This window comes from Sesamum indicum, linkage group LG8 (genome assembly GCF_026168435.1).
Source record: "Sesamum indicum cultivar Baizhima isolate 11 linkage group LG8, ASM2616843v1, whole genome shotgun sequence".
Taxonomy (NCBI): domain Eukaryota; kingdom Viridiplantae; phylum Streptophyta; class Magnoliopsida; order Lamiales; family Pedaliaceae; genus Sesamum; species Sesamum indicum.
In genome coordinates this window covers 17,214,226-17,240,674 of record NC_142664.1, presented here as the reverse complement: position 1 = coordinate 17,240,674, position 26,449 = coordinate 17,214,226, and the positions used below count along the sequence as shown (strand labels likewise).

At 39.9% G+C, this 26,449-nt stretch overlaps 2 protein-coding genes across 2 annotated transcripts; one reads left to right on the top strand and one right to left on the bottom strand.

Annotated features, from left to right (window-relative positions):
• Positions 1-360: 360 nt before the first annotated feature.
• On the top strand, positions 361-2,805 carry LOC105167841 (uncharacterized). The gene is made up of 2 exons (XM_011087671.3): positions 361-1,118; positions 2,341-2,805. The coding sequence occupies exons 1-2, from the start codon at positions 733-735 to the stop codon at positions 2,558-2,560; spliced, it is 606 nt and encodes a 201-aa protein (XP_011085973.2). The 5' UTR covers positions 361-732; the 3' UTR covers positions 2,561-2,805.
• Positions 2,806-3,532: 727 nt separating this feature from the next.
• LOC105167840 (cellulose synthase A catalytic subunit 8 [UDP-forming]) lies at positions 3,533-9,205 on the bottom strand. Its single transcript, XM_011087670.3, has 13 exons — positions 8,878-9,205; positions 8,576-8,646; positions 8,332-8,383; positions 8,085-8,238; positions 7,383-7,646; positions 6,845-7,190; positions 6,585-6,722; positions 6,317-6,442; positions 6,025-6,237; positions 5,584-5,845; positions 5,293-5,492; positions 4,688-5,041; positions 3,533-4,336 (listed from the first exon to the last, which is right to left on the bottom strand). Exons 1-13 carry the CDS (start codon positions 9,056-9,058, stop codon positions 3,749-3,751), a joined length of 2,949 nt encoding a protein of 982 aa, XP_011085972.1. The 5' UTR covers positions 9,059-9,205; the 3' UTR covers positions 3,533-3,748.
• Positions 9,206-26,449: the final 17,244 nt, after the last annotated feature.

Here is a 26,449-nt window from a genome sequence, read left to right as displayed (position 1 = left end):
AGTTGTGATGTTGATGACTCGCAACACATATCCTTAAATTCAATCCCCTCCCTACATCTCAATCTCACTCTCCTACTTAACTTTTCATCTTCTTAAATAGTTATTTTTCATATGATTGGATACACAATTTGAACAAGAAAATAACACTTTAGACGGATTCAATTAAAAAGAAAAAAGGTAAAAGGCGGAGTTTCATAGAATTCTGTCGAGAGTAAGAAACATTGGACGATCGGACAAGTCACAAGCCTTGGCCGTACAGTTTAATGCATAATAACACGTGTAATAAACGCTTACACAGCTAAACACGCCTACACATGTCAGCTCAACTATAATTAAACTATTTAATTACTCCCTACACTCTTAATAACAACACTTCATTAATTTCTTAAATACAATTTTATTACATAGGGAGAGAGAGAGAGAGAGAGAAAGAGGTGGGATGAAGTCAACTGCCAACTGAAGGTGGTGAAGAAGTTGCGTATGATGGAGATTTTGTGAGAGAAATACCGAAAACCCTGATCAGAATGATGTTTAGAATAATGAAATTAACTTTACCGCCTTTCTTTCACCTGTCACCTTCCTATTCTTCCTCATTCTTCAAGTAAACTACATCTCCATCCATGCTCTGCGTTACGCGTATGTGTGTAGATTGTATGTAGATATACTGAGATTGTGTGGGTTTGTAATTTTCTTGGCTTTCGCGTTTTGCTGTTGAAGACTAATTAGAGATTGATGGATCAAGAACTGAGAGAGATCAATGAAACAGCGGCCCGATTTAGTCCCGGTGATGTTTCAAGAAATTCCGATACTGCAGCAATTGCAGTAGGTGCCACCGAGATCGCAGAATCAAATGTAAAGTCAAATGGGACGGCGGTGAATACGGCAGTGATAGAAGGTGAGGAGGCAAACATGTATGGGCAAGATAAATGTTCATCTTGTGTCATTGATATCGACTGCAACGATTTTGTGCTGAGGGTGTGTAGAATTTGCCATTTGAGTGCAAAGGAAAGTGGTAAAAATTCACTGGAATTGATGGAGCTTGGTTGTGGATGCAAAGGCGAGCTTGGAGTTGCGCATTCGCTTTGCGCTGAGGCCTGGTTTAGGGTCAAGGGGAATAGGTAATTTCACTTCATCAATATATTCTGATTTTTGTGTCCATTGCACTGTTTAGCTGAAAATTCTTGGCCTATGGAATTTTCTGTTCTTTCTGGTTTTTTTTAGTTATGTCGATCTGTGATTGTTTGTTGTGTTTTCTGTCTGCCGATGATCTTCTTTGTTACTATACTAACCGAGAAGTTCTGCACTATTTTACCGAACTTAGAAGTCATTACTCGAATGCGAAGCGATAGAGTATATTCTTGTCTGGTTTTTGGAATTTTGGTTTAATTTCTGCATACTTCGCCAAGAAAAAAAAAAAAAGAGGTGAATTTGAACCCATCACAAGAAGTACCGTGTGCTGATAAAAGGAGATCACGGCTACCAATCTTGAGGTCCTTACCGTGCTTTGGCAGCAGGATACTTTTGGTCCATAGCCATAGAACCTGAGGGATGAATTTTCTTATGTGTGAACGTCAAGACAATACTTTTGATTCTAGGGGTTGAGAAGACCTGAACTCTTATAGTTGTAAATTGTTCTAGATTGAAATGCATATGGGTTTTGAGTGGTATAGCGGTACTTTCCACGACTCTCAGAGAAGGCGAGTACCCATACTTAGAAGTAGCCAGCAATGCTCTAATTTAGGATCCTCTGAATTTTACTCCACACTTTTATTTAGTGTGAGGCTTTCATAGTCTTTCGCCGCTTTATTTCAGCCTTGAATGTTTTAAGGATTTCGTTTTCGTATCTGCTAGAAGTCCTCTATGAAATTTTTTGCTATAACCAGGGGAAAGGAAAGGAACTACTGATTCATGTACTTACCTGCCCTTGTTTTCCATCGTGTCTAAATTATTAGTGTATAATGGGTTGTGGTTCAAACTCATTCTTTTACCTACAGAATGGTCTATGGTAATGGTATCATGTTAGTTGTGAAATGTGGCCATGCCTTTTAAGTGTTCTATGAGCTTCTGCTGGTTCTGGCTGGGGAATAGTTATGATACGTAGACTGGAATTCACAAATAACTAGTGCATTTGGGAGGCATAAATTCCCACTTTTCTCAATGCTTATATTTCTATGCATTTCGAATTGCAAATTATGGTTCTGTCTGTTGTATTTGACATCACAACCTTTTAAATGAGTTGATGAGTTGTAAGTATTTTGGCTTCATACCCTCAGGTTTTCTTTTCTTACTCCTTTCCTCTTTACTCGGTAATATATAATTTGCTTGAGCTTGTTCTTGCAGATTATGTGAAATCTGTGGTGAGACGGCAAAAAACGTTACAGGTGTCAGTGATAATGGATTCATGGAAGAGTGGAATGAGAACAGATCTGCTGAGAGTGGTACGGGCTCACCAGACGGCAGCAGAAGGTGCGTGCGTGGACAGCCATTGTGTAACTTCCTAATGGCATGCCTGGTTATAGCATTCGTCCTTCCATGGTTTTTCCGTGTAAATATGTTTTGATGAAGTAACTAAATTCCCAAAACAAAACCTCATTCTACTCCCTTCTGGTGAAGAACCAGTTTTTGACAGCTCTCAGCATGTAACCCACCATTTTTCCACTTTGTTTCCCGAATTAATTTCTGGTGTCAGCATAGTCCTCTGTATGTTACAGATTGTCCTGTTGGTCGCGAATTATGTATATCATGGCTGATCGCCATTTTCGATCTTTCTGAAAAATTCCTCAAAAAAGAGTTTTTTCTTTTTAATGTGTATTTTTGGTCTCTTTGATTGCACAAATATATTTGAGAGGACAAATAGTGAAGTTATTGACTGGAATACAGAAATTTTGGTACTGGAAATTGTTGAGTTGTTTTTCCGAGTAAAAAGCAAATCTTGGTCTTAGTGAAGCTCATAACTACTGCAATGCATTACACAACTCAGTATCCTAATATGGCAAACAAGGTTCCATAAAAGATAACCCACAAAATAATTTTTTCTTTGGAAAATGTCTGCCGCATCAAATTCTCCTCTTTTTTTGGTAAAGTAGTCTATGTCTAGGCGGGGGTTGGCATGCCGCATCAAATCCTTAAGGGAAAGAGCCATAGAACAAAGTACACAATGAACTGGAATCTAGAGTAGCTTTAGAATTATTAAGTAAATCCTTCTCTAAAAACACTAGTCAAGTAAAGATGACAATGAATTTTTCACTTGAAAACACTACTTATTTTGTGTGGTAAGCTTTTTTTGTCATTTCTTCTTTTTTCTTATGTCAATATGCTGATGCCTTGCTAGAATTTGTAAGTTTATGATCCTGTTTTTCACTTTATAAATTTTTTTATGATTGATCGATTAACTTGGATCGGCTGTTTCTTCTTGTGTATATTTATTCTCTTACACATAGCATGTAATATTCATTATGCATATAATGGTCAAGGGTACGCTTGTGTTTATTTAATGATGTGAGCTTCACACCTTGTTTGGAGTTATAAATCAAGATCCAAATATTCAATGTTCTATGTTCTTCTATAATCAACAAATTCAAAATGTGCTATATAGTTGTCTCACCAAGAAAGAAGGCGGATGTTATACATTTTCAAATATCGACAGTAGAATTGATAGGGGCTGCCAACAACTGCAAAATGGTTGAGGATTTCCAACCTCAAGAAGCATGGCTTGATTGTTACGAACCTCCCTTTTATCGTTCGAAGCTCAACAATCAATGGCAATGCAGCTTTGGGCAACAACTGAAGCATCGTCTGTGCTGACAAACGGATTGATCTTCACCCAAACAAGAGAGAAAACAGAAGCCAAAAGAACAGACCACAAAACCACAATTGTTGGAGTCCGATTCTGTCGGCCCATAAGACCCTTGAGGAATGGGTAGAGATGCAGAATCACCCAAAACGCAAAGAAAACCTTGCCAAACAAAGGTCCCCAAGCTTCATATCCGCTGTTGAGAGCATCAGAAAATCCAGCAACGACGCCAACCAAGTTCACGATGAGAATAGTCGTTGGAGGTATCAACACTGTTGTCCATTTGATAATGTAAAGCTCCCCGAATTCTGTGTCATCTGCTGCTTTGGCAGTTACAGTGAAGTTGGTGTCGAGTCCTGCAAGCATTTTCAGGAATCCTTGGAAAACTGCAAAGAGATGGGCTGAGACACCTCCAATAACCCAAAACTGCTCATTACGCCACAAGGCCTCGATGCTTACTCCACTCCACCTAAGCTCAAGCACGCTGGTCAGGATGATCGAGAGAAAGAGCCCAAGGAACAGAATACTTGCAAGATTTGACAGCTAAATCAAGGAAAATAAGCCAAGGCAAGATTAGTGAATGAACTCAGTGCAGGAAAATCATATATCAAGATTATATATATTCAAAGTTCATTCATGTACATAAGACTCCAGGTGTTAACATGTTTCATGAGTGCATTGAGTTACATGACCGTAAAAGCATCGTATGGATGCCTTTCTCAATTCTTATCTCATGTTCCGTTGATACCATTTCTTGATCAATCTGATGCAAATCTCCAATTTCAGGTTACAGGGAGTTTAGTTTGCATGTTAATCCGAATTTGTTGGATTAACTTCAAGGCAGTGACGAGATAATCAATTACAATTAAAAGACTAAAGCAGAAGAATTTTTACCGTTGGTATGATGAATTTCCCAGTCAGTAGACATATAGCAGGAAGGGAGCAATAGGCAACCAGCGGAAGAGATGTAAAAGGATAGACGATGGTATTGATGTATGCGAGTCTTTGGAGCCATTTGAGGCGGCCACCTCCAAATCCATACCAAAGAGGACAGTGTCTACTCAAGAAGATTTCAACAGATCCCAGTGCCCATCTCAGTACCTGGTGAAGTCTGTCAGACAAGTTAATTGGTGCTGATCCCTTGAACGCAGGCCTCAAGGGCATGCAGTAGATTGATCTCCACCCACGGCAGTGCATCTTGAAACCCGTCAAAATATCCTCAGTAACTGACCCATATATCCAACCAATCTACAGAAACACAATTTTGACAGCTTCATGTCAAACATAGTTTATTATAATAACGTGTGGGAAAGTTTTCTAAAGAATGATTGCGGGGAAATTTGTCCATCATGTAGTGGCGAGCTGAAAACATTCATCAATTAGGGGCCAAGTTTGAATCTGAATCAGATGTTTCAGCACAAGGAACAGCTTTTGTTAATGCACCATGCTTCAAGAATAAAGTAAAACTTATGAGATGAAAATGGAACCAGCTTTCAAACCTCTTTGCCCCATGCAGTCTTCTCTTCATACCCACAGCTGATTACATGGATTGCTTCTTTGATCAGTGTTGATGGATTGGCTGACTCGGCCACCCCTCCGTTTTCCATCAGCGTGGACTCAATGAATACAGAAGACAAGCCAAAAGTTTTCTCAAAGCTCATTTGGGAGATGAGTAATGATCTTTCATGCTCATCATAACCTACATACGTGATTATGTAGATGCACTTCAGTTTTTCAAGATTCCAACTTGATGCCTAGTAATATTAGTATATAAAATGCAAGAAACTTACTCTCAATCTCCCTAAGATTAAAGATGGCTGCATTAAGATCTTCCCTTTTTGCATCACGGTAAACCTCTGACAGATCTTTTTCTTTTGTGGGCTTCTTGCCGCGACAGCAGCAGCAGCTGCCAAGCCATGAGCAAGATGAAGATTTCTTGGTTAAAGTGGGAAGAGATGAAGGTCCATAGCCGTAAAGGGCTTGTCTGTTGAAAACGCAGCCTGTTCCCACATAAACAGGTCCTTGAATGCCATCCAACCCTTTCATGTTAACCTGACATCACAGTTGAACTAAGTTAGCTATATACCACCCCAAATGATTTGAGCGGTCCAAGCTTAACCTGGATCAGATTACTAACTGAAAATAGCATAATTTTGAGTTTTAGTAGCTGTTGTAAGGCTTGAACCCACATTTTAAAATGCTTCTAGATTTGATAGCTCAAAGAATCTTACATCAAAGAAAACAGTGTTGCGATTGGCATATCGATCGCTCTTATCAATGCCATCAAACCTCTGGGGAAACTGCACATAACATACATCTCGACCTACTTCAGGATCCATCAAGAAACACATTGCCTCGCGGATTGCCTTGCTATTGTTAACATAGTGATCACAGTCGAGGTTGAGGATATAGGGTGCATTTGTAAGAACTGCAGATACTCTCACCTGAAGGAAAACAATTGTCAAGTATAAAGCGATAGAATATATGAAAACAGCAACCTTGTAACAGAATCATAGAGTGTACCAGAGCATTTTCAGCACCAGCCTTTTTATGATGTTGATAGCCAGGTCTCTTCTCTCTTGAGACGTAAACCAGTCTAGGAAGCTCATTACCCTCTATATCATGTGCACCAGTATTGCCTAAGAACACCTGAAAAAATGGAACAAAGAAGGCCATGACCATTATTTCTCATCAGAAGATACCATAAAGAATTATACACCAACATTAAATTATTAACTAATATAATGGTAAGAGAAAACAGATATAGTTATTCTGAAACTGCTGAACTAACCTGAATCATGCCAGGATGGTCGCGTGTGTTGTTCCCGGGCCAAGGTGTTCCATCGGCCATAGTCCAGCCTTCATCTGGTGTTTTCTGCGCCTTTGCTACCAGAGCATTTATCCGCACTTTATACTCTTCGTAATCCCTCTGTAACTCATCAATGCAGAAGCAGTAAATAGACTCTTCTTGAATTGATAATGTGATGGCAGATAACTATTAAAATCTTCCAGAATATGACAATTACAATGGACTGATGCAGATACACTTACTTTCATTGCTCTACGTTCCTTGACAAAAGAAGGCTGTATTTTATCCTTCAGGTAATCAATTTTCTGTGAGAAGTAAAACTCAGGTGCGCGTGGTTCAATGGAGAACTTCTTGCAGAAAGGCACCCATTTCCTGGCAAATTCGGCTGTCTCAGCAAGAGACTCAAATGTAAGCATAGCAGCACCATCATCAGATACATAGCAAGACACTTTATCCACTGGATAATCCACTGCAAGGATAGAGAGAACTGTGTTTGCTGTTATCAAAGGAGGTTCTTTCAGCGGATCGACTGTACTGACGAAAAAATCTACAGCAGCAAGCTGAGAGGGTTCTCCCTCCCGCTCATACCTGGCATAGAACACAAGGAAATCAAATAAATAAATTTGCCAGCAATTTAATAAACTTACTCCCATAGGGTGAGATATAAACTTGATTTGGGAATACTTCCACTTCAGTCTGCATACGGCGATATGAATTTGAAATGGGTTTGCAATGTTCCCAGAACAAGAAAGAAAGAGTTGATGTAAAAGAGAACCATACCTGGCAGATAACCTGTCAATATATGTCTGCCTGTTTATAGGAGACCACTTGGGGAACTGATCCAACACCCATGAAAATGCAAACCAGATCTCACAAATGACGGAAGTGAGCCACAGCCCAAAGGCACTATCAACAGGATGTGTTACTCGATATTGGAAGAAAAGGCACAGAATAATCAGTCGCATAATGATCACAATTCTGTAGGGCGTGAGTTGGGACTTGGGTAGAGGAACTACTCGTGAAAGTGGTTGTGCAGCCTCTGACCTGCATAATTTGGTGTTACAACTTACATCCTCATGAGGTAGGGCAAATCAAAACCGAAATTCAAGAATATCCATGATCCACAATGATGGAGGTTGACAGAAGATATATAGCTATATCAATGTACAGGCAGTTTACAGATCTTTTATCAGAAAAACAACCATCTAGTTGATGACAAATCTGATATTGGTCCTATATAGATAAAACCTGAAAATTATGGCAAATAGTACAATTTCTCAAATGGGTCAGCTTCATTATTTGGATGGAAAAGAAAGGAGAAAAATTTTATTTTTTCTCCCAGATCATAAAAGATTTGGATAGCCATCTACTTCACACGTACGAGGAAGTATAAGTTTTCAAGAACAATAGGTCCAAAACTTCATTCTCCTACTTTTTTGTTCCATTGGTTATTCAGAGATCATCCCAGTTTCAGTAACTTACTCTGGTGTTAATTCCCCTTGCTGCTCAGGCGGAACCTGAGCAGATTGGGCTTCTTTTCTCTCCTTTGTTGCAGCTCGTTTTTTCTTGTTTTTCTTGTCTTTCCAACTTTCCACCCTATTCTTCCATATGGGATTTCCAGAGTCATCGAGATACTCTTCAGAATAGGAACAGAGTGGATCATTGAGATGCTCCTCATCCATATATATGGATAAATTGTTCATTACGGATATGAATTATGTTTACTCACCACTGTCCACTGTAGAAACAGTACTTATATTTCTAGCATGAATTCCCTTATCCTGCAACAAGACAAGCCAATACAAGTCCATATGTTTGTCATTCTATTAGTTACAAAGCTTTTCATGGTAATCAACATAAAGATGCACTGTTTAATCACATCCAAGTTCGAAATTCGATTTCATAGTTTACTCCACAAAACTATATCGCCATGAACACCGTTATTTTATATTACATTTTGAAGAAAATCATACCTGAGCATGTGTTGCAATTGGTGTATGATTTCCAATTTCTTCTGCTCCAACATCAGCCACCATCTTTCTGTCTGTTCATTCAGTCATGCAACTAGTATAAATTTTAAATTTGTGAAGCTTAACGGGAAATGATTTTTTCATCGGAATAGTTTTGATCTGTCCATCTTAACGGTAGACTTTCTAATTAGTTAATGGAAACAACAGAAACCTTACATATGTGTAAATCCTCACATAGAAAAAAGTTCAATTAGGGCATATTGGACAAAATGGAAAACAGAGCAATGAACTCCAAGATTTAGTACCATCATTATACGGAGTGCCGCAACGAATGCAGGCATTGCGCCCTTCCTTGATTTCATAGTCTAAACAATGCTGACAGATGGGATAATTGCATTCCTGACACGCCACAAACACTTCACTGTTAGAGCTTAATCCCACCTGTTCACCACAAGTGTTGCACATAGGAACCCCAGAATCCATCATCTTTACTTGTCACCAACTCGTGGTAGCTTCTTCCTTCACTCCCTTCTCCCTCAGACTTGAGATAAAATGTGTCTTGATCTGGGGCATTATATCTATGTTACAAAGGTAAATAATTTCCACAAGATACACTGTTGCTTGATCTTGAATCAAACTGAACTGTTTTTGTGATAAAAAAATGAAAAAAATTGTGGAATAACATGTTGGGTACCCTATGCTCCCAAGACAGAGAGTGATGGCAAGAAAGGTCATTTTCTTTCTAATTTGCTGGAATTGGAAGGCAGGCTGTGGTTGGGCTTTGTTACATCTCAACTGACTCAACCAACATTTCTTAAACCTCAAGGAACAGAACCACCAGACACACAGCCACGCAAATGCTTTCGCAGAAAGTTGGTACTGGGCCCGGCCCGTACCTATATAGTAGTGAGAGAAGTTTTCAGTCTAGGAACTCCAATGCTTAGAATTCGTGTATGGTGCTGATTTCTTTATTCTAATTTTCTTGTACAGCGTCTTGAAGTTGTTTCATCATCGGGATTTTGATCGGAGTTCCCCAGAAGTTAATTCTTTCTTTTTCAATCCAAGAACACTTGTATGTTGAGCGCCAACAAAATGCGAACTGACAATTGTAAAATTTCTTCATCCATGCTGAACAAAATCATTGAATCTTCCATTCGATGCTGAAGCCGTTTACATTGAGAAAAAGAAAATCTATTCGATGTAAACACATAGTTCTCTCTTTCCAAATGTAGGCGTGTCAATTCCCCACATCCATAGGACCAGATACATCTTCAGCAGATGCAAACATCCTACTTCACGGTCTTTAAATGAGAAATTGAATCCATAAACAAGAAACAGCTTGGCCATAAGTCACTGAAAATCAATCCAGTAACGTTGGATGTAATTCCAGAATCTTCACCCCAAATATTCAAGCTCCACATTTCTCATGCTCGAGAAATTCGCATTTACATGCAGCGCAATAGGAAGGTGTGCTATATCGAGTGTGAGTGGAGAAAAAGGGGGCTTCCGGCGGCAGTGGCGACGGGACCAGGGTGGGAGACACACAACTTGCCGCAGACACGGGCCATGGTTCGAGAATTCGGACTTTCTGTATGCATGAGAGTGCCAACGACCAAACGGTAAAATAGTAAATCCCGTTGCTTTCATGCACAGCGGCCGTTCCGTCATATGTAAAAATTAAAAACGTGTAGACTATTGTAAAAGAGGTTTCACTTTGAGTAGTTGTGAGAAAATAGTCTTAGCAACTTACGTCTACCCACATTAAAATAAGTTTGGTATGGTGTCGTCCACAGATGTGTAAAAATTCGGATGTTTTTCCGAAAAATTAACATCTATATGATATCATATGTAAATAAATTCTAAATCACGAGTGTAAATATAATTATTCGTTTTAATTATTCGACTTGCCACAATCTTTTTTATTTCAAATACGAGCTGAGCTTGTTGAAAAATACATACAGACTATGAGGTTGAAGATTAAATAAATTGAAAAACATGATCTTTGGCTTGTATTTTATATATATATATTGACAATCCTGTAAAGTTTGAAATTTTATTTTATAGTTTATCTCATATGTTATTTTAATGTGATTGATTCAAATAGAAGTCAATCAATATATATAACCCAATTGAAAGAAAATATCAAGTTCAAATACCCCAAAAGGTGCATTACGAGTGCAAAATTTCATATTGCGAGTTAGATCAGATACATTCTTCCTAAAAACTTGAGCATCAATACAACTTTGCAGTCGGATCAATAATATAGCCCTTCACCTCGTAAGCTATCATATATAGTCTTTTCAGGAGATTTAAATGTTCAACATTGATATTCTCCTCCATTTCCATACATCTAACATTTATCGGCTACCTAGATCCTCGTAACCCATTTTTATTTTGAGCACTAAATTACCAAAAAACGACTCGAATAGCTTTGTTCGCATCTAGTGATTAATTGTTGGGCGAGATAAAAAGCCATTGCCATTGCCTTGTGATTCAATGGTTGGTAACAGTGGTATACGTACCTTCTCCTGCACAACAAAAAAAGTTAAGTATGCATATAAATATTTGAATGTGAAGATGGATCAACTCTTTTATTTCAAATTGAACAAAATATAATTAATCCGACAGATATTGGGGGCAAAAGATATTAACTACTAGCTTAGTTTAGTTGAGGAGGATATGCAATTAGTGGGATGTGATGGCAAAATCAGTAAGCTTAAGAGTAGATACATTTGCGGGGCAGCAGTGAGCTTAAGTTTCTGATACTGTTGCAATGGCTTGCAGCAAATAATTAGCTTCTGCCAGAGGAGTAAGTGCCCTGTAACGCATTCATACAACTAATCAGTTTCTGATGCGATGAGAGGGATGGAGTACCCATAATGTGTATATATAGGAATCGGTTTTACTTGGTACAAACACTATATTCTGAAATAATTCTTTATAAGTCACCTAAAAGAAAAAGGTTTGGTTCCATTTCCATAATTTCCACACCTTCGTTTACACAAACAAATACCCTACTGATGAACTATTAGGAGTTAAACACACAAGGGTACAATATGCGCTTCATATTATACCACTTTAAGTTATACACACTGATATTTAAATTTTCATCATATTCTACATCATCAAAGTGTTTTTCTGTTTTCTGGTGCGGAAACTCGAGCATGTAATGTTTATACATAAAGTAGCTAGGGCTGCAAGACAAAAGTGGCAAGGCCGGAAAAAACCATGCATGAGCATGCATATGAACTTCCTTGTTCTTAATTAACGAGGACTAATCATATGAAGATAAAATTTTATCATAATTTGTAGTAAAATAATTCTGAACGAAACTCTAATAATTTGATCAAAATTTAACTACTCAAGAGTGGTTATCTTTTCTATGCTACTTTTTCTTATTTTCTATTTTGTTGTCTTTCACAATAGAGAATATATATGATGATACGATAAAGATTTTGGTGAAAGGGTTAAACTTAGAATATGTTAATTCTCAAGTATACAAGGTTAGACCATGACAGATACTTTTCCCTTAATGTACATTTATAGTATCCTATTGTAATAAGTTCTAAGACTGCTTTCTCTTTTTGTTTCCTCATCCAATACCTGTGATCCGCCTCGATCACGTTTGGTCACGATCTTCGACCACGACCTTTCCACGTTATCGATCCGAATTCGTTGATCTGAAAATAAAATAAAAAGCTAGTCGGGATCGTCTCGACGACGATACTCCGATGCTTAAGTCAGATGGGGTCGCAAGAAAATTGTAGCGATCTTGATAAGTAAGTGAAATGTGTGAGTAGTGCGTACCTCCTCTCTCTGAAACTTGGAGTATTTATAGATGGTGGAGTTGGGCCCACCTTTGGCATAGGTGTCGCTGTTATGCTTGCCCATGTAGTGACTAAGCTACCTCTCAGCAAGACACCTGTCCGAATGGATTTACGGGTCGGATTCGGATCCGCCCAACCCGATTGAGACGTCATCCAGCCACAAGATGCCACGTGTAATCCTGCGACCTTGACTTGCGATCTTATAAATGTTCTTCTGTCAGGTTAACCTGCGACCTCTCATGCGACCTATTGATCAGCCTTGCTCAATCATCTTTTGCTCATGATATCCCCATCATAATTCCCTCACTTCTTTCAAATGTAATTTATTATATTGGGAAGAAGTTATAGATCCTCTTCAAATCATGGTCGAACAGTTCATATTCAGGTCGCGGGTTTGATCTTCGTTCTTAGGGTCGGAAGCTAGATGGGTTAATTGGAAATTGTATCGTCGCCCTCTCTCCAATCGTCGCATCAATTAGAGGGACACGTGTTGAAGATCATGTGGTGATGATCCAAACGCCGGGTGCCACGCGTCCTCCATCAGCTCACCTAGTTTGGGCGCGCTTCTCCATACAGTGGTCTATATAAACCCCTTGATTTCAAAACTCACTCGCTCTGCTTGCTTGCCTTCGAGATTGTTGCCAGAAACCCAGCGACCTGCTTCCTCGACCTCATCAAGATACCATGTCTTTCGTTAATTCGAGTTTTTCCTTTTCTATTTCTACGACTTCCCCTTTGCATGAGGAACAACCCGAGGGACCTTCTAGGGTTAGGTCAAGGTCCGAGTCGAGGTCTAGGTCAAGGTCTAATCCATCTCATAATTCTTCCGACGACGGGACCCCTAGGCATGTTAGATTTCAACAAGCCTTAGACAACAGTCCTTGGATAGGTATAGTGAGTAAAGTGAAACAGACCATCTCCCAAGTAAAAGAAAAATATTTTATCCCCCATGATTTTGAGGTCTTGATCCCTCGTTCATTTGATCGCATGCACACACCTCCTAGAGGTTTCTGTACATTATCCATTCGCCATTTCAAGGCGGTTTGAGATTGCCCTTAGCTCCCCCTATAGCTCGCATACTTAAGGGATTGAGATTAAATCCCATGCAATTATCCCCCAATTCTATTAGCCATATTGTACTTTTTGTCATAATAATGCGAGCTTTCGATCTTGACCCCAGTTTTGATAATTTCTGGTCGCTCTATTCTTTCACCGCTTCCACAAGGTCGGCCAATAGGGCTTTCTTTTATCTCACCTTTCGTAGACAATGTAGATACCTAGAGCCTCTTAAGTCCAACACCGGTCCTTGGAAGGATCGCTTCATCTTTGTGCGACCTCCACCTGGTCAAAAATGGCCCTTCACCCTCAAATGGTCTGTAGAAAAACCCGAACCAGTCACTGAAGGAGAGGGTCTAGACGGGGATTTGATCAATAGTCTCACATCTAACACTTTTTTCTTAAAAAAGTTGCTGACTGAAGAGGTTTTCTGTCTCGCGCGCCTTTCTCGGGCCTCTGTACCCATCACCGGGTCGTTAGGTGATTCACTGCCCTCTCCTCATCATATTATTTTTTCTTCCTCTTACTAAATTTTTTAGATCGCTATTTGCAGAGACCAAAATCATGCAAGCTCGCATGGTTCGACGTATCCAAGCTCGGGGAGAGCGAGTGGTCGAAGAACATGAACGAGCTGACCGGCAACCAGTTCCTTCACCGGATCGCGCCCAAGATCGCTCCACTCCCCGCACTCCTCGCGACCAGACCCTGACACTTCTGCCACCCCAACTGTCGAGCTGCCAAGACCAGATACTCCGATCGACATCGGCAGTGAAGAGACTCACCCTCATCCTCCTACCCCCGGAGCTGCGCGGGGGGGGGGGGGGAGGGGGGTTGCCTAGTATGATGCAGGGTCGCAGGCAGGCAGGCGAAGGCGAGGCCGGTCCCAGTCGCCATAAGAAGCCCAGACATCGATATCCTCCCAAATCCAAGCACGGGAGATCGCATTTCAGCAGGCATACTGAGGAAGAAGTTGCTGCTGCTCGGGCCACTGAGAATGAAAATTTAAACTGTTTGAAGGATATCGAGGAATGAGAGGTGTCCGCCCAAGCTGATCATCGCACCGAGTCTCAAAAATCAGCTGAGCTGACCAGGGCTAGACTCGCACCGAGTTGGAAGGTCTCCGACCACAGTACCATCCTAAACAGCGAGGCAGACCAAGAATCATACGAGATTTATAGGCACACCAACCTACCTCGCGACCAAGCTGCACTCCTCTCATATCCTTACCCGCGGTTGGAGCAATTTGGTGCTCATGCCCTGATGCAGGTAACCACCTTGATCTCACCACTTTAATTCCTTCCAGGTATATCACTTACACTTGAATGCAGGCCGGAGCTTTCATGCGATCCTTATCGATCAAGTGTACACTCCTCCGTAAACGTCACCAAGAAAGCAGCCAGAAGCTCACGACCTAAAAAATGAGCTGCGCATAAAGGAGAGGAATTGGCAGCAACAGCATCAACATTTGAACGAGGAGCGAGCTGGCCTTGAAGCTAAGCTGAAGGAGCTTGAGACGAAGTTAAAGGAGGTCGAGGAATCCCATGTTGTCGAGGTCGCTAGGTCACATGAAGAGGGCTAGAGGTCAGGCTTTAATGCCGGTCATGAGGCGGGTCGAGTCCAGGGCCAGATGGAGGGCAAAGAAAGATTTTTGAACTCTCCTGAGTTCGCTTCTCGAGCCCGGGAGCTGTGACTAGCTAGTGCACGCGACTTCCTCCACACCCCCGTCTTTCAAACTGCGGTCGAAATCAAAGCTTCCACCCACATGTTGGCGGGTTTTAACAAATGCAAGGCCCAGGCGAACAACTTGAATGCCTTTGTTGAAGGGTTCGATCCCCTAGTGGACGAAAACTTCCAACCTTATGCAGAGAGCCTCCTCTGGAGATCGAGGGCACCGAGTTTGGCAGTTTGATAGATGAGGTGGAGGCAATGGATGATTGAGCTCGATCCTTCTATCTGCAAAAACTGATATTTTTTGTATAGACCAGCATTCAAGAAACAGTTACTCTTGGTATGTAATATTTTGAACAGTGATGAACTTTTGTGACCTGTCTTTTGAAATCAACTTTTTTAGTTGTTTACACATCAACTTAACGTATGATCTCCATTGATCAAATTACTACATTTTGGCGATAGACACGCTTATAATGCATTGTATATTTGAGATAGCACACTTTTAAATTTGTGCGTTGCATCCAATCAACTTGAAATCGCCATCTCTTCTGGATTAAAGATCTCTCTTAAGCCTTGTGATTTCTCCTAGCCAATGCTTTTTCACATCAGATGATCTTTTACCTCGCAATCCTTTTCAGATCGAATGATCTTTTTCAGATCCCGTGATCTTTCATAGAACTTGCGATCTTTTTCAGATCCTGTGATCTTTCACAGAAATTGCGATCTTTTTCAGATCGAATGATCTTTTTCAGATCCTATGATCTTTCACAGAAATTGCGATCTTTTTCAGATCGAATGATCTTTTTCAGATCCTGTGATCTTTCTCAGATCTTGCTACGTCACAAAACCAGTAAACAGATTTAAGAAGTAAAATTTTAGACAGCAAATTGCACAAAAAAGATGATATCTGCATTAGATTGATCTTTTTCAGATACATTACATATAACCTTTCACAGGTTTGATACGACCTTTTTTAGGTTCAAATTAAAGACAATTCGGGCCTATCTGAGATATACATTTTGAGGTTTTTTACGGGCTACCACCTAGGCATAGAACTTCTTCAAATTTTGGATGTTCCACGGCCGCGGTAGATCTCGACCCTCCATGTCTTGGTACGTGCCTCGCCTCTTGATTTCTGTGACCTTGTAAGGTCCTTCCCAACTTGGGTCTAGCTTTCCCACGTGTCTCGACACTTCCACCTTCTTTAAGACGAGGTCACCCACTTGCAGTTGCCTGGGCTTGAGTCTCTTGTTAGAGCTTTTCAGCATCAAACCCTTGTGGTGTAGCATTCGAGCATGTGCGATCTCTCTTTTTTCTTCGATCACTTCCAGGTCGAAAATGCGTTCCCCTGATTGGTCGCTAGATCATACATAGCCACGCGTTGGGTTTCCTCTCCTATCTCTACAGGAATAAGAGCTTCAGTTCCAAATACAAGGCAAAAATGGGTTTCACCTGTTGAAAATCGAGGAGTTGTACGGTAAGCCCATAACACTCCTGGCAGTTCGTCTAGCCATGACCCTTTAGAGCCTAATCTTGTTTTAAGATGTTGCAGAATAGTTCTATTTGAGACCTCGACCTGCCCATTTGACTGAGGATGCTCTACTGCTGTAAATTCTGTTGAATTTTTAACTCCTTACACCAGTCAACTATCTTTTTTCCCTGAAATTGGGTACTATTATCGGACACCAGGATCCTAGGAACCCTAAATCTGCATATGATGTTCTTCCATATAAAATCTATCATGACCCCTTCGATGACTCGTGCTACAGCTTCAGCTTCGATCCATTTGGAGAAATACTCCACCGCCACTATGATGAATTTTTTCTGAGATCGTGCAGTTGGGAAGAGTCCCAAAATATCTATCCCCCATCGGTCGAAGGGACATGCGACCTTAATTGGTTCCAGGGGGACTGCTGGTGTATGGATTTGCGCTGCAAACTTTTGACAGGCTTCGCATTTCTTGACTAGCTCCTTAGTGTCCTTCACCAGTGTAGGCCAAAAGAATCCTTGTCTAATTACTTTTTGTGCCAGCGATCTTCCCCCGGAATGATTTTCACAACTCCTCTCATGTATCTCTCTCATTACGTATTCAGCTCTCTCAGGGTCCAAACATTTCAATAAAGGTCATTCCACAGTTCGTTTATACAAATGCGCCTCAATTAACACAAAACGAACCGCTTTAGCTTTTAATCTTCGCCCGCTTAAGGGGTCGGGGGGCAGGGCACCATCTCTCAGATATTGGATAATCTCATCTTTCAAAAAGGTTTTTCATCCGTGGCATTAACCTCCAAGCTCTTAGAAATTGCTGGTGCATCTTTGATCATCACCGTAATCTTACGATCCCTAATCCCAGATAACATAGCCCCAAACTTTGATAAAGAATCCGCTCTATAATTCTCGCACCGGGGAATCTGATACACTTGGCATTTGTCGAATTTAGATATCAGAGATTTAGCTTTGCATGGTAAAGTGTCATGTTTTCCTCTTTAGTTTCGTACGTCCCATCAATCTGTAGGGCCACAAGTTGGGAGTCTGTGTATACCTCCAGATTTCTAGCACCGGCTTCAAATGCCAATTCTAATCCCATGATCAAGGCCTCATATTCTGCCTCGTTGTTTGTTACTATGAAAGATAAGCGGACAGCGACCTCGATCTCTACATCCTTTGAATCTTGTATTAGGATACCAACTCCCCTATTTCCTGCATTAGACGACCCATCTACATGCAACATCCACTTTTCTACCTCAAGATTTTTTTCGGGTTCTCCCACAAGCTCGACCATGAAGTCTGCTAGTACTTGCCCCTTCAACGAAGTCCGGGCTTGATACTCAATATCATATTTCCCCAATTCTACCGCCCATTTCACTAGTCTTCCAGAGGCATAAGGGCGTGCTAAAACACTTCGCAGAGGATGATTGGTCAGGACAATTATACGATGGCCCTGAAAGTAAGATCGCAGTTTGCGCGCAGTTACTACTAATGTAAGCGCTAACTTCTCAATTTGTGTGTATCTCTTTTCTGCACCCTGCAGCATTTTGCTTACGTAATATATCGGATTCTGCACCCCTTCTTCCTCTCTTATTAGTGCTGAACTGACAACATTTTCGGAAATGGCAAGATACAAATATAGTGCCTCACTTCTCTTTAGATTGGTAAGCAACGGTGGTGAGCGCAAATATGTCTTTAGATCTTGAAAGGCTTGCTCACACTCCTCAGTCCACTCAAAGTTTTTAGTCTTTCTCAACACTTTAAAAAATGGAAGGTTCCTATCTGACGACTTAGAAATGAAACGGTTAAGGGATGCAAGCTTACCAATAAGTTGTTGAACCTCTTTGATGGTTGTTGGCGACCTCAGCTTGAGTATGGCTTCAATCTTTGCGGGATTTGCTTCGATTCCCCGTTCATTGACCATATATCCTAAGAACTTTCCTCCTGTCACCCCAAAAGTGCATTTCGTCGGATTGAGTTTCATCCTGAATTTTCTGAGGATGGCAAAGGTTTGCTCAAGGTGGGTCATGTGATCTGGTGACCTCGAACTCTTTACCAGCATATCATCTATATAGACTTCCATAGTTTTCCCAATCTGATCCTTAAACATCTTTATTCACCAGCCATTGGTACGTGGCCCCCGCGTTCTCAGCCCAAAGGGCATTACATTGTAGCAATAGATTCCCCCTTCAGTCACAAACGATGTTTTATCACGGTCTTCTTCTGCCATAAAAATTTGATGATAGCCCTGGTAAGCGTCCATCATAGAGAACAGTCATACCCTGCTGTTGCATCGACCAGGGAATCTATTCGAGGTAGCGGGTAAGGGTCCTTAGGACACGCTTTGTTGAGATCTATGAAATCTATGCAAACCCTCCATTTTCCGCTAGGTTTCGGAACCACCACAACATTTGATAACCAATCAGTGTATTGAATTTCAGAAATGTATCCAGCATTCAGTAATCTTTCTACCTCTTCTTTAACTATCTGATTCTTCTCATAACTGAAGTTCTTCTTTTTCTGCTGCACTAGTCTCATGGCTGGATCAACGTTCAGACGGTGAACAATTACCTCGGGGGCCACACCCAAAAAATCAGATGACTTCCACGCAAAAACATCAGCATTTCTTCTCAACAACGCTACCATCATAGTTTCCAAATGTTCGCCCAACTGTGACCCAATTTGGGTGGTTTTGATTGAGTCACCCGGTATTACTTCCACTACCTTATGGCCTTCAACTGGTTGTATTCTCTGAACCTGTTTGTCAGGTACCCGGTTGTTTTCTTCAACGGTCTCTAACTTCTTTCTCTTGTTTGCATTTTCGCCCTTTTTCAGGGACAGATTATAGCATTTTCTCGCCTCTTCTTGATCACACCTTACTTCTCCCACTCCTGCATTAGTCGGGAATTTCATTTTCAGATGATAAGTGGAAACTACTGCTCGAAAAGAGTTTCGCCCCGACCTTCCTAAGATTACATTGTACGCAAATGGGGTATCCACTACTAGGAATTTGACCATCAAAGTTTTCCTTGGCGGTTCATCTCCCATCGAGACAGGCAAATCAAGGGTACCTAAGGGTGCGATCTCGCTACCCCCGAACCCAACCAAAGGAGTCCGCACCGGTTCTAACTTGGCATTTTCCAGTCCTATTTTTTTCAATACATCTTTCAAAATGATATCCGTCGAGCTTCCGTTGTCTACCAGAACCTTATGAACAACGAAGTTTGCAGTGTCTAACTTGACCACCATTGGGTCATTCGGCGATCCTGCTTTACCAACCCTATCCTTATTCCAAAATGTTATTTCTTCCTCTGGTTCAATGTTTGCAATTAACTGGCTCCTCTGGTCACTCCTGTTCTGTCGCTTTCTAGATCTTCTAGAATCACCCCCTTCTGGTCCTCCTGCAATCGTGTAAATTACACCTTTCACAGGCGCATTATTTCCAGGATTAGCCTCTTTCTGCACGCCTTTCCCCTTATCTTGTCTCCTCTCGGGACTCCTAGATCGACTTCTTCTAATGACATTGTCATCCGCCCGACATTTCAGCACCAGTTCTTTGAAATAACCTTGTCTGATTAATCTTTCTATCTCATCTTTTAGCTGATAACATTCTTCCGTGTCATGTCCTCGCCCCCGATGAAATTTGCAGTACTTGCTAGAAAACTTCTTAGCTGGCGTGAACCTCGTGTGACGAGGCCATTTCAGTATATCAGATTTCTTTATAGTTAACAACGCCTTGGTTCAGGTTGTATTCAAAGGTGTATATCGGTGATATTTCGGTTGGTAGGGAGGATCCCGACCTCGATCAACCTTCTGCTTTCCATCTCTCCCCTACTCTTGCTCGCGGGTCCTTACATTACCCAACCACTCTCCGTCTTTCATAGCGTTCATTTCTTTTTCGTTAATATACTTTTGAGCCAAACGCATCAATTGTTCAACATTGGTCGGCGGGTCTCTTGCTAGAGCAGAAGCGAAAGGTCCTTTTTTCAACCCGTGGATAAGAATGCTCACCATCATATCAATCCTTAAATCTTGGACCTCCAAAGTCTCGTTATTAAATCTTCCCATGAAATTTTTTAAGGTCTCATTCTCTTTCTACCTGATGGTGAATAAATAGGTCGCTGACCTCTTTTGTTTTTTCTTGCTAGCGAAGTGAAAAATAAATTTTTATACTAACTGTTCATGCGAGCCAATACTCCCCGCAGGCAAACTTGTAAACCACTCCTGAGCCTTTCCTGTTAAAATGGTTACGAATAATTTGGTTTTTATGGAATCAGACTGTCCATAAAGGTTCATTACAAGATCAAACGCGGACACGTGCTCCTGAGGGTTTTTTAAACCGTCGTATTTTGGTAAGTCGGGCATTTTAAAGCTAGTGCTCACAACTTCTCTTAGAATTTTATTGCAAAATGGAGAATGTTTATTCTGAGTGATCAATTCTCCTTTTCGTTTTAACTCATCTATTTGTTTTCCCAACATTTGAATTTGCCTTCCCACGCTATCAACTTCTGCTCTCGAGATCGCAGGTTCGCGTCTGTATCCTCTACTCCGGGCGCTCGACCCCACTTCCAAAGGAGCAATTGCAGGCCTTACACCGGGGTCTCTTCTGCTCATATTTTCCGACAATCTTTCTACTTCTCGTTCACGTACCACCCTCTTTCTGACGGTTTCATTCTCATTAAGCAAAGTATTCCTTTGCTCATATGCTATGATAGCATTTTTTCCCGCATCTTCCATAATTTGCCGTAATTCCCCTTTTGTCAGTTGATATAACTTCTCTTTTCCCTTCGAAGTACCTTCCACCACAGGCAAGTTTTCTCCCGACCGCTCCATGTATAGGGTTTTGTTTTATTTCCAAATTCGTTCTCACAGAAGACGCCAAACTGAACCGCCTCGATCACGTTTGGTCACGATCCTCAACCACGACCTTCCCACGTCACCGATCCGAATCCGTTAATCTAAAAGTAAAACAAAAAGCTAGTCGGGATCATCCCGACGATGATACTCCAATGCTTAAATCAGATGGGGTCGCAAGAAAACTGCAGCGATCTTGATAAGTAAGTGAAATGTGTGAGTAGTGCGTACCTCCTCTCTCTGAAACTTGGAGTATTTATAGATGGTGGAGTTGGGCCCCACCTTTGGCATAGGTGTCGCTATTATGCTCGCCCATGTAGTGACTAAGCTACCTCTCAGCAAAACACCTGTCCGGATGGATTTACGGGTCGGATTCGGATCCGCCCAACCCGATTGAGACATTATCCAGCCACGTGTAATCCTGCGACCTTGACTTGCGATCTTATAAATGTTCTTCTGTCAGGTTAACCTGCGACCTCTCGTGCGACCTATTGATCAGCCTTGCTCAATCATCTTTTGCTCATAATATCCCCATCAACCTGAGTGTGAATATAATTTTCCAAATCCATTATCAAGGAGGTTACGAATATATTGATTCTTCTATGTAGAAGTAGTAAAAGATCAGTAAGTTGAAATAAAATAATTTGCCGCGCCAGAATCAATGAAGTCCAAGATTGCATTAGCATTATTGTTCCTGGAAAGAAAGCGAAAGAAAACTGGAAACAATTTAATCTTAGGGAGAGCATTGGAATGGCAAAGCTATACATAACCACAAACAAGTTTCTAAATTTTTCAACTTTTTTGTCTTTACCTTTGCAACTCATAAAATATAAATGAAAGATGCTGTTGAATTTTGGCCCACGGCCCAACTCACCATGGACTCTTATTGGATAGCAGCCCACCTTGCTACCGGCCCATGACCCGTTGACCCGACCCACAAACCCGACCCATGATCTATTTAACCCAAAACTCCTCTTTTTCTCCTTATCTCCAACCGATCAGTTTTCTTCCTCTTTCTTCTTCATTTCATTCTTGTTTCTCTCAAGTCCAATTCCCATGGCCTTTGAGAATCACTCCACCGTTTCCTTCATTAATTTTCTCACCACTATAAATCAATTCTTCCTTCTGATTTGATAAGAAGAAAGAACCGAACGAGCAAGAACAAGAGAAACCAAAACCTTCTTTGTGAATCCTTTGTGAGATCATCTTCTTTGTGAAAATACTTAGTGTGTTGTGTGTATTTCTTAGTGAAGCCTAAGTGATCTTTGTGGGTCTAAGTGTCTTTGTGTCTTGGTGGCTTTGTGGGTTCTTGCAACCGTGAGGGTTGCCGATTGGTAGAGCTTGGGCAGTCGATTGCCGGGTTTGGCTCCCGAGCCATTTATCTTATTGCCTTCATATTGTATTGTTTATTTCATTATTGTATAAGGATTTTACAAACCCATCATTATTTCTATAATTGTCGATCCTTTTGGGGCTCATCATTTGGGATAAACTCCCAACAGTGGTATCAGAGCCACGGGTGCTCTAATCTTGAAGACTCACGGTAACATCTAACCATCTTTTGTTTTTTCGTGATTAGTAATTTTCTATGAACTTTTTGGGGCTGTTTTTCATGCAATATTTACTGCTGAAATTTTCTGTCATTTTGCTAAAAATAATCGCTGAAATTGCTGTTTTTTGGGTGTTGAATTACTGTGTTTTCGAGGCTGAAATTGTTACTTTTTGGTGGGATAATTGCTGCTGAAATTACTGTAAAATTACTGCACTCTTTTACTGTTTTTGGGGGAAAAAATCACTGCTCTTATATTGCTGTTTTTCAACTGCTTTTTGGCCGAAAAGGTTGCTGAAAATTGCTGTTTTTTAACCATCTGAATCTGCTGTTTTTTGGGTTGCTGTTTTGGCTGAAAATAAGTTGCTGAAATTGTTATTTTTCGGAATTATTTTGCTTAGTGCAAGAAATTATTGTGTGAAATTGATTGCTTTGTGCAATAATTTTCTATCTAATATTATTGCTTCGTGATAATCGCTTCTCAGAAAATCTGTGTTGCTACTTTGTAGGATTGATACTATCCTTTTTCGGCTTAGTGCTATTATTGCTTGGTATCATTTTGCTTTGTGATATTGATATGCTTTGTGCATTATAATTGTTGTTATTACTCTGTCAAAATTGTTTATTCCCTTGATAATACTTGAGTCGTGGTTTTTCCCCGCTAATCCCTCACCTGGCCGGACTCTTGAGGTCGTCGGGTATCTGGTTGAGATTTAGCTTGGGAGGCTTCGGTTTAATAACTGCGAAATTGTGGTTTATTGATTCCTATAGCAATTGTTGCATTTGTTGCTAATACTTTTATAATGGCTGGCTATAATTTACAACTTTTTTATGGGAAGTCCGATTTTAATATTTGGCAACAAAAAATGAAGGGTATTTTAATACAACAGAAAGTGTTTAAGGATAGATGGTAAATATCCTGAAACTATTTCTGAAGAAAAAAGGCTTGAAAATGACGAGTATGCTTATTCTTCTATCATTTTGAATTTGTCTGACTCTGTGATTCGAAAAGTTGGAAAACAAAACACTGCAAAAGATTTATGGAATAAGCTTGAAGAATTGTATACTGAAACTTCCTTACCGAGTAAGTTGTTTTTACTCGAAAAGTTTTTTAGATACAAATTGGATTTATCTAAAAATATTGAGGAAAACCTTGATGAATTTACAAAACTAATTCAAGACATAAAATTAACTGGTGATAAGAACATAGATGATTATTCTCCAATTGTTTTGTTAAATGCCATACCTGAAGCTTACTCTGATGTAAAAGCCGCAATTAAATATGGTAGAGATAATGTCAATTTAGAAACTGTTGTGAATGGTCTTAAAAGTAAAGAAATTGATTTGAAAACAAATAAACCTAGTGAGGATCTAAATGAGGTTAATTATGTAAAAGAAAAATTCAAGAATAGAAACTTTGAAAAACATAGGAATAGAAGTCCTAGTAAGTCTAAGTATAAAGATAAAAATGGAAAGTTTGGGATAGAAAATGTTATAATTGTGGAAAAAGGGGGCATTTTATTAAAGATTGTAAATTGCCAAAACGGAATGACAAAAAGGAAGAAGATGCTAATTTAGTTTCTGAAGGAGATGTTGAAGATTGTTTTAAAATTTTTTATAACTCACCTTATGTCTCCTAACCCTTGTGTACAAGGTCATTCTTTCTGTTTTGCAGGTACCGCTTAGGAGTTACGGCAATGATGAATGCCAAATCTGGCCCTTGGGCCTGGTCCAAGGGGGCAAATGTTGAATTTTGGCCCACGGCCCAACTCACCATGGACTCTCATTGGATGGAAGCCCACCTTGCTACCGGCCCATGACCCGTTGACCTGACCCACAAACCCGACCCATGATCTATTTAACCCAAAACTCCTCTTTTTCTCCCTCTCTCCAACCGATCGGTTTTCTTCCTCTTTCTTCTTCATTTCATTCTTGTTTCTCTAAAGTCCAATTCTCATGGCCTTTGGGAATCACTCCACCGCTTCCTTCATTAATTTTCTCACTACTATAAATCAATTCTTCCTCTTCTGATTTGATAAGAAGAAAGAACCGAACGAGCAAGAACAAGAGAAACCAAAACCTTCTTTATGAATCCTTTGTGAGATCATCTTCTTTGTGAAAATACTTAGTGTGTTGTGTGTATTTCTTAGTGAAGCCTAAGTGATCTTTGTGGGTCTAAGTGTCTTTGTGTCTTGGTGGCTTTGTGGGTTCTTGCAACCGTGAGGGTTGCCGATTGGTAGAGCTTGGGCAGTCGATTGCCGGGTTTGGCTCCTGAGCCATTTATCTTATTACCTTCATATTGTATTGTTTATTTCATTATTGTATAGGGGTTTTACAAACCCATCATTATTTTTGTAATTGTCGATCCTTTTGGGGCTCATCATTTGGGGATAAACTCCCAAGAGATGCCATCCTGAAAAGACAAGTATGTTATCTTTTTTCTTTACTTGAGAATTGAGTGACTTGTTTGATTTTGGTGGTCCAATTTTTGGGTCACAAACTACCTAAATTATATCTTCAATTTGTATCTCATGCAGATACTTTAGCCTTTCAAGAAGGAACTGCCCAATTTGTATTATTCTTCATTGCAAAAGTCAGATTCGGGTGTTTTCTTTTATTTTGGTATGATGCATCAATGTGTAAAATGAATCTGGTGAAGACCCAACGAGGAGGTTGTTGGGTTGATAGGATGGAAAACTTAATTTGTGCATAACTATGGTTATAGGCCTACGTAAGATACAATCCTATAGATTTACGGACTCCATTTAAATTTTATTATATCCCAAATTCAGTCTATAATTTATTTTACTAACTAATCTAAATTTTTAATAATTACTAATTAATCACCCTAAATTTTATTTTAAATTATTTTTAAAAACAAATTCAAGCATACATACTTATTTATATTTATTTTCTTTTTATCTCGTAAAATACTCGGAATATAAATCCAAACACTATGAAAGCTTTTGTCCACGGCATCCTTAATTGTTTAAAAAGCTCTTCTCATAGCTGAAGCTTAGGAGCATCTTCTAAATAAATTTCTAGTGTATCCATCATTTCTTCCTTGTCTTTGATGTATTATAATTTGAAAAGAAAAATAATTTTGTTTAAAAATTTCTTCAAAATTTAATAAAATATAATTTTAATCATAATTAGATCAAACCCGTTTTTAACCCTATCTAGCTAGGCACAATTGGATTAGGGTTGTAAATTATTCGGGTCGATACGGACATATTTTTGTTCAAATTTATTTGAATTATTATCAAGAACTGAAAATTGTGTTTGAATTTGATTTGATTATTAATTTAATTGAGATCAAACGAGTCTCAATTAAATCAAATATGAATTGGGTTCTAATAATTTTATATTTTATTATTTTTATACTAATTAAATCGAGTTCGAGTCGAATTCAAAAGTTTATTGAGCAAATGA

Coding starts and splice junctions, on each gene's coding strand:
- LOC105167841 (XM_011087671.3), top strand. CDS start 733: ATGGATCAAGAACTGAGAGAGATCAATGAAACAGCGGCCCGATTTAGT. Junction 1,119..2,340: donor TTTAGGGTCAAGGGGAATAG/GTAATTTCACTT, acceptor TTGTTCTTGCAG/ATTATGTGAAATCTGTGGTG.
- LOC105167840 (XM_011087670.3), bottom strand. CDS start 9,058: ATGATGGATTCTGGGGTTCCTATGTGCAACACTTGTGGTGAACAGGTG. Junction 8,384..8,575: donor CAATTGCAACACATGCTCAG/GTATGATTTTCT, acceptor GTCTTGTTGCAG/GATAAGGGAATTCATGCTAG. Junction 7,191..7,382: donor ATTGACAGGTTATCTGCCAG/GTATGGTTCTCT, acceptor GTTCTATGCCAG/GTATGAGCGGGAGGGAGAAC.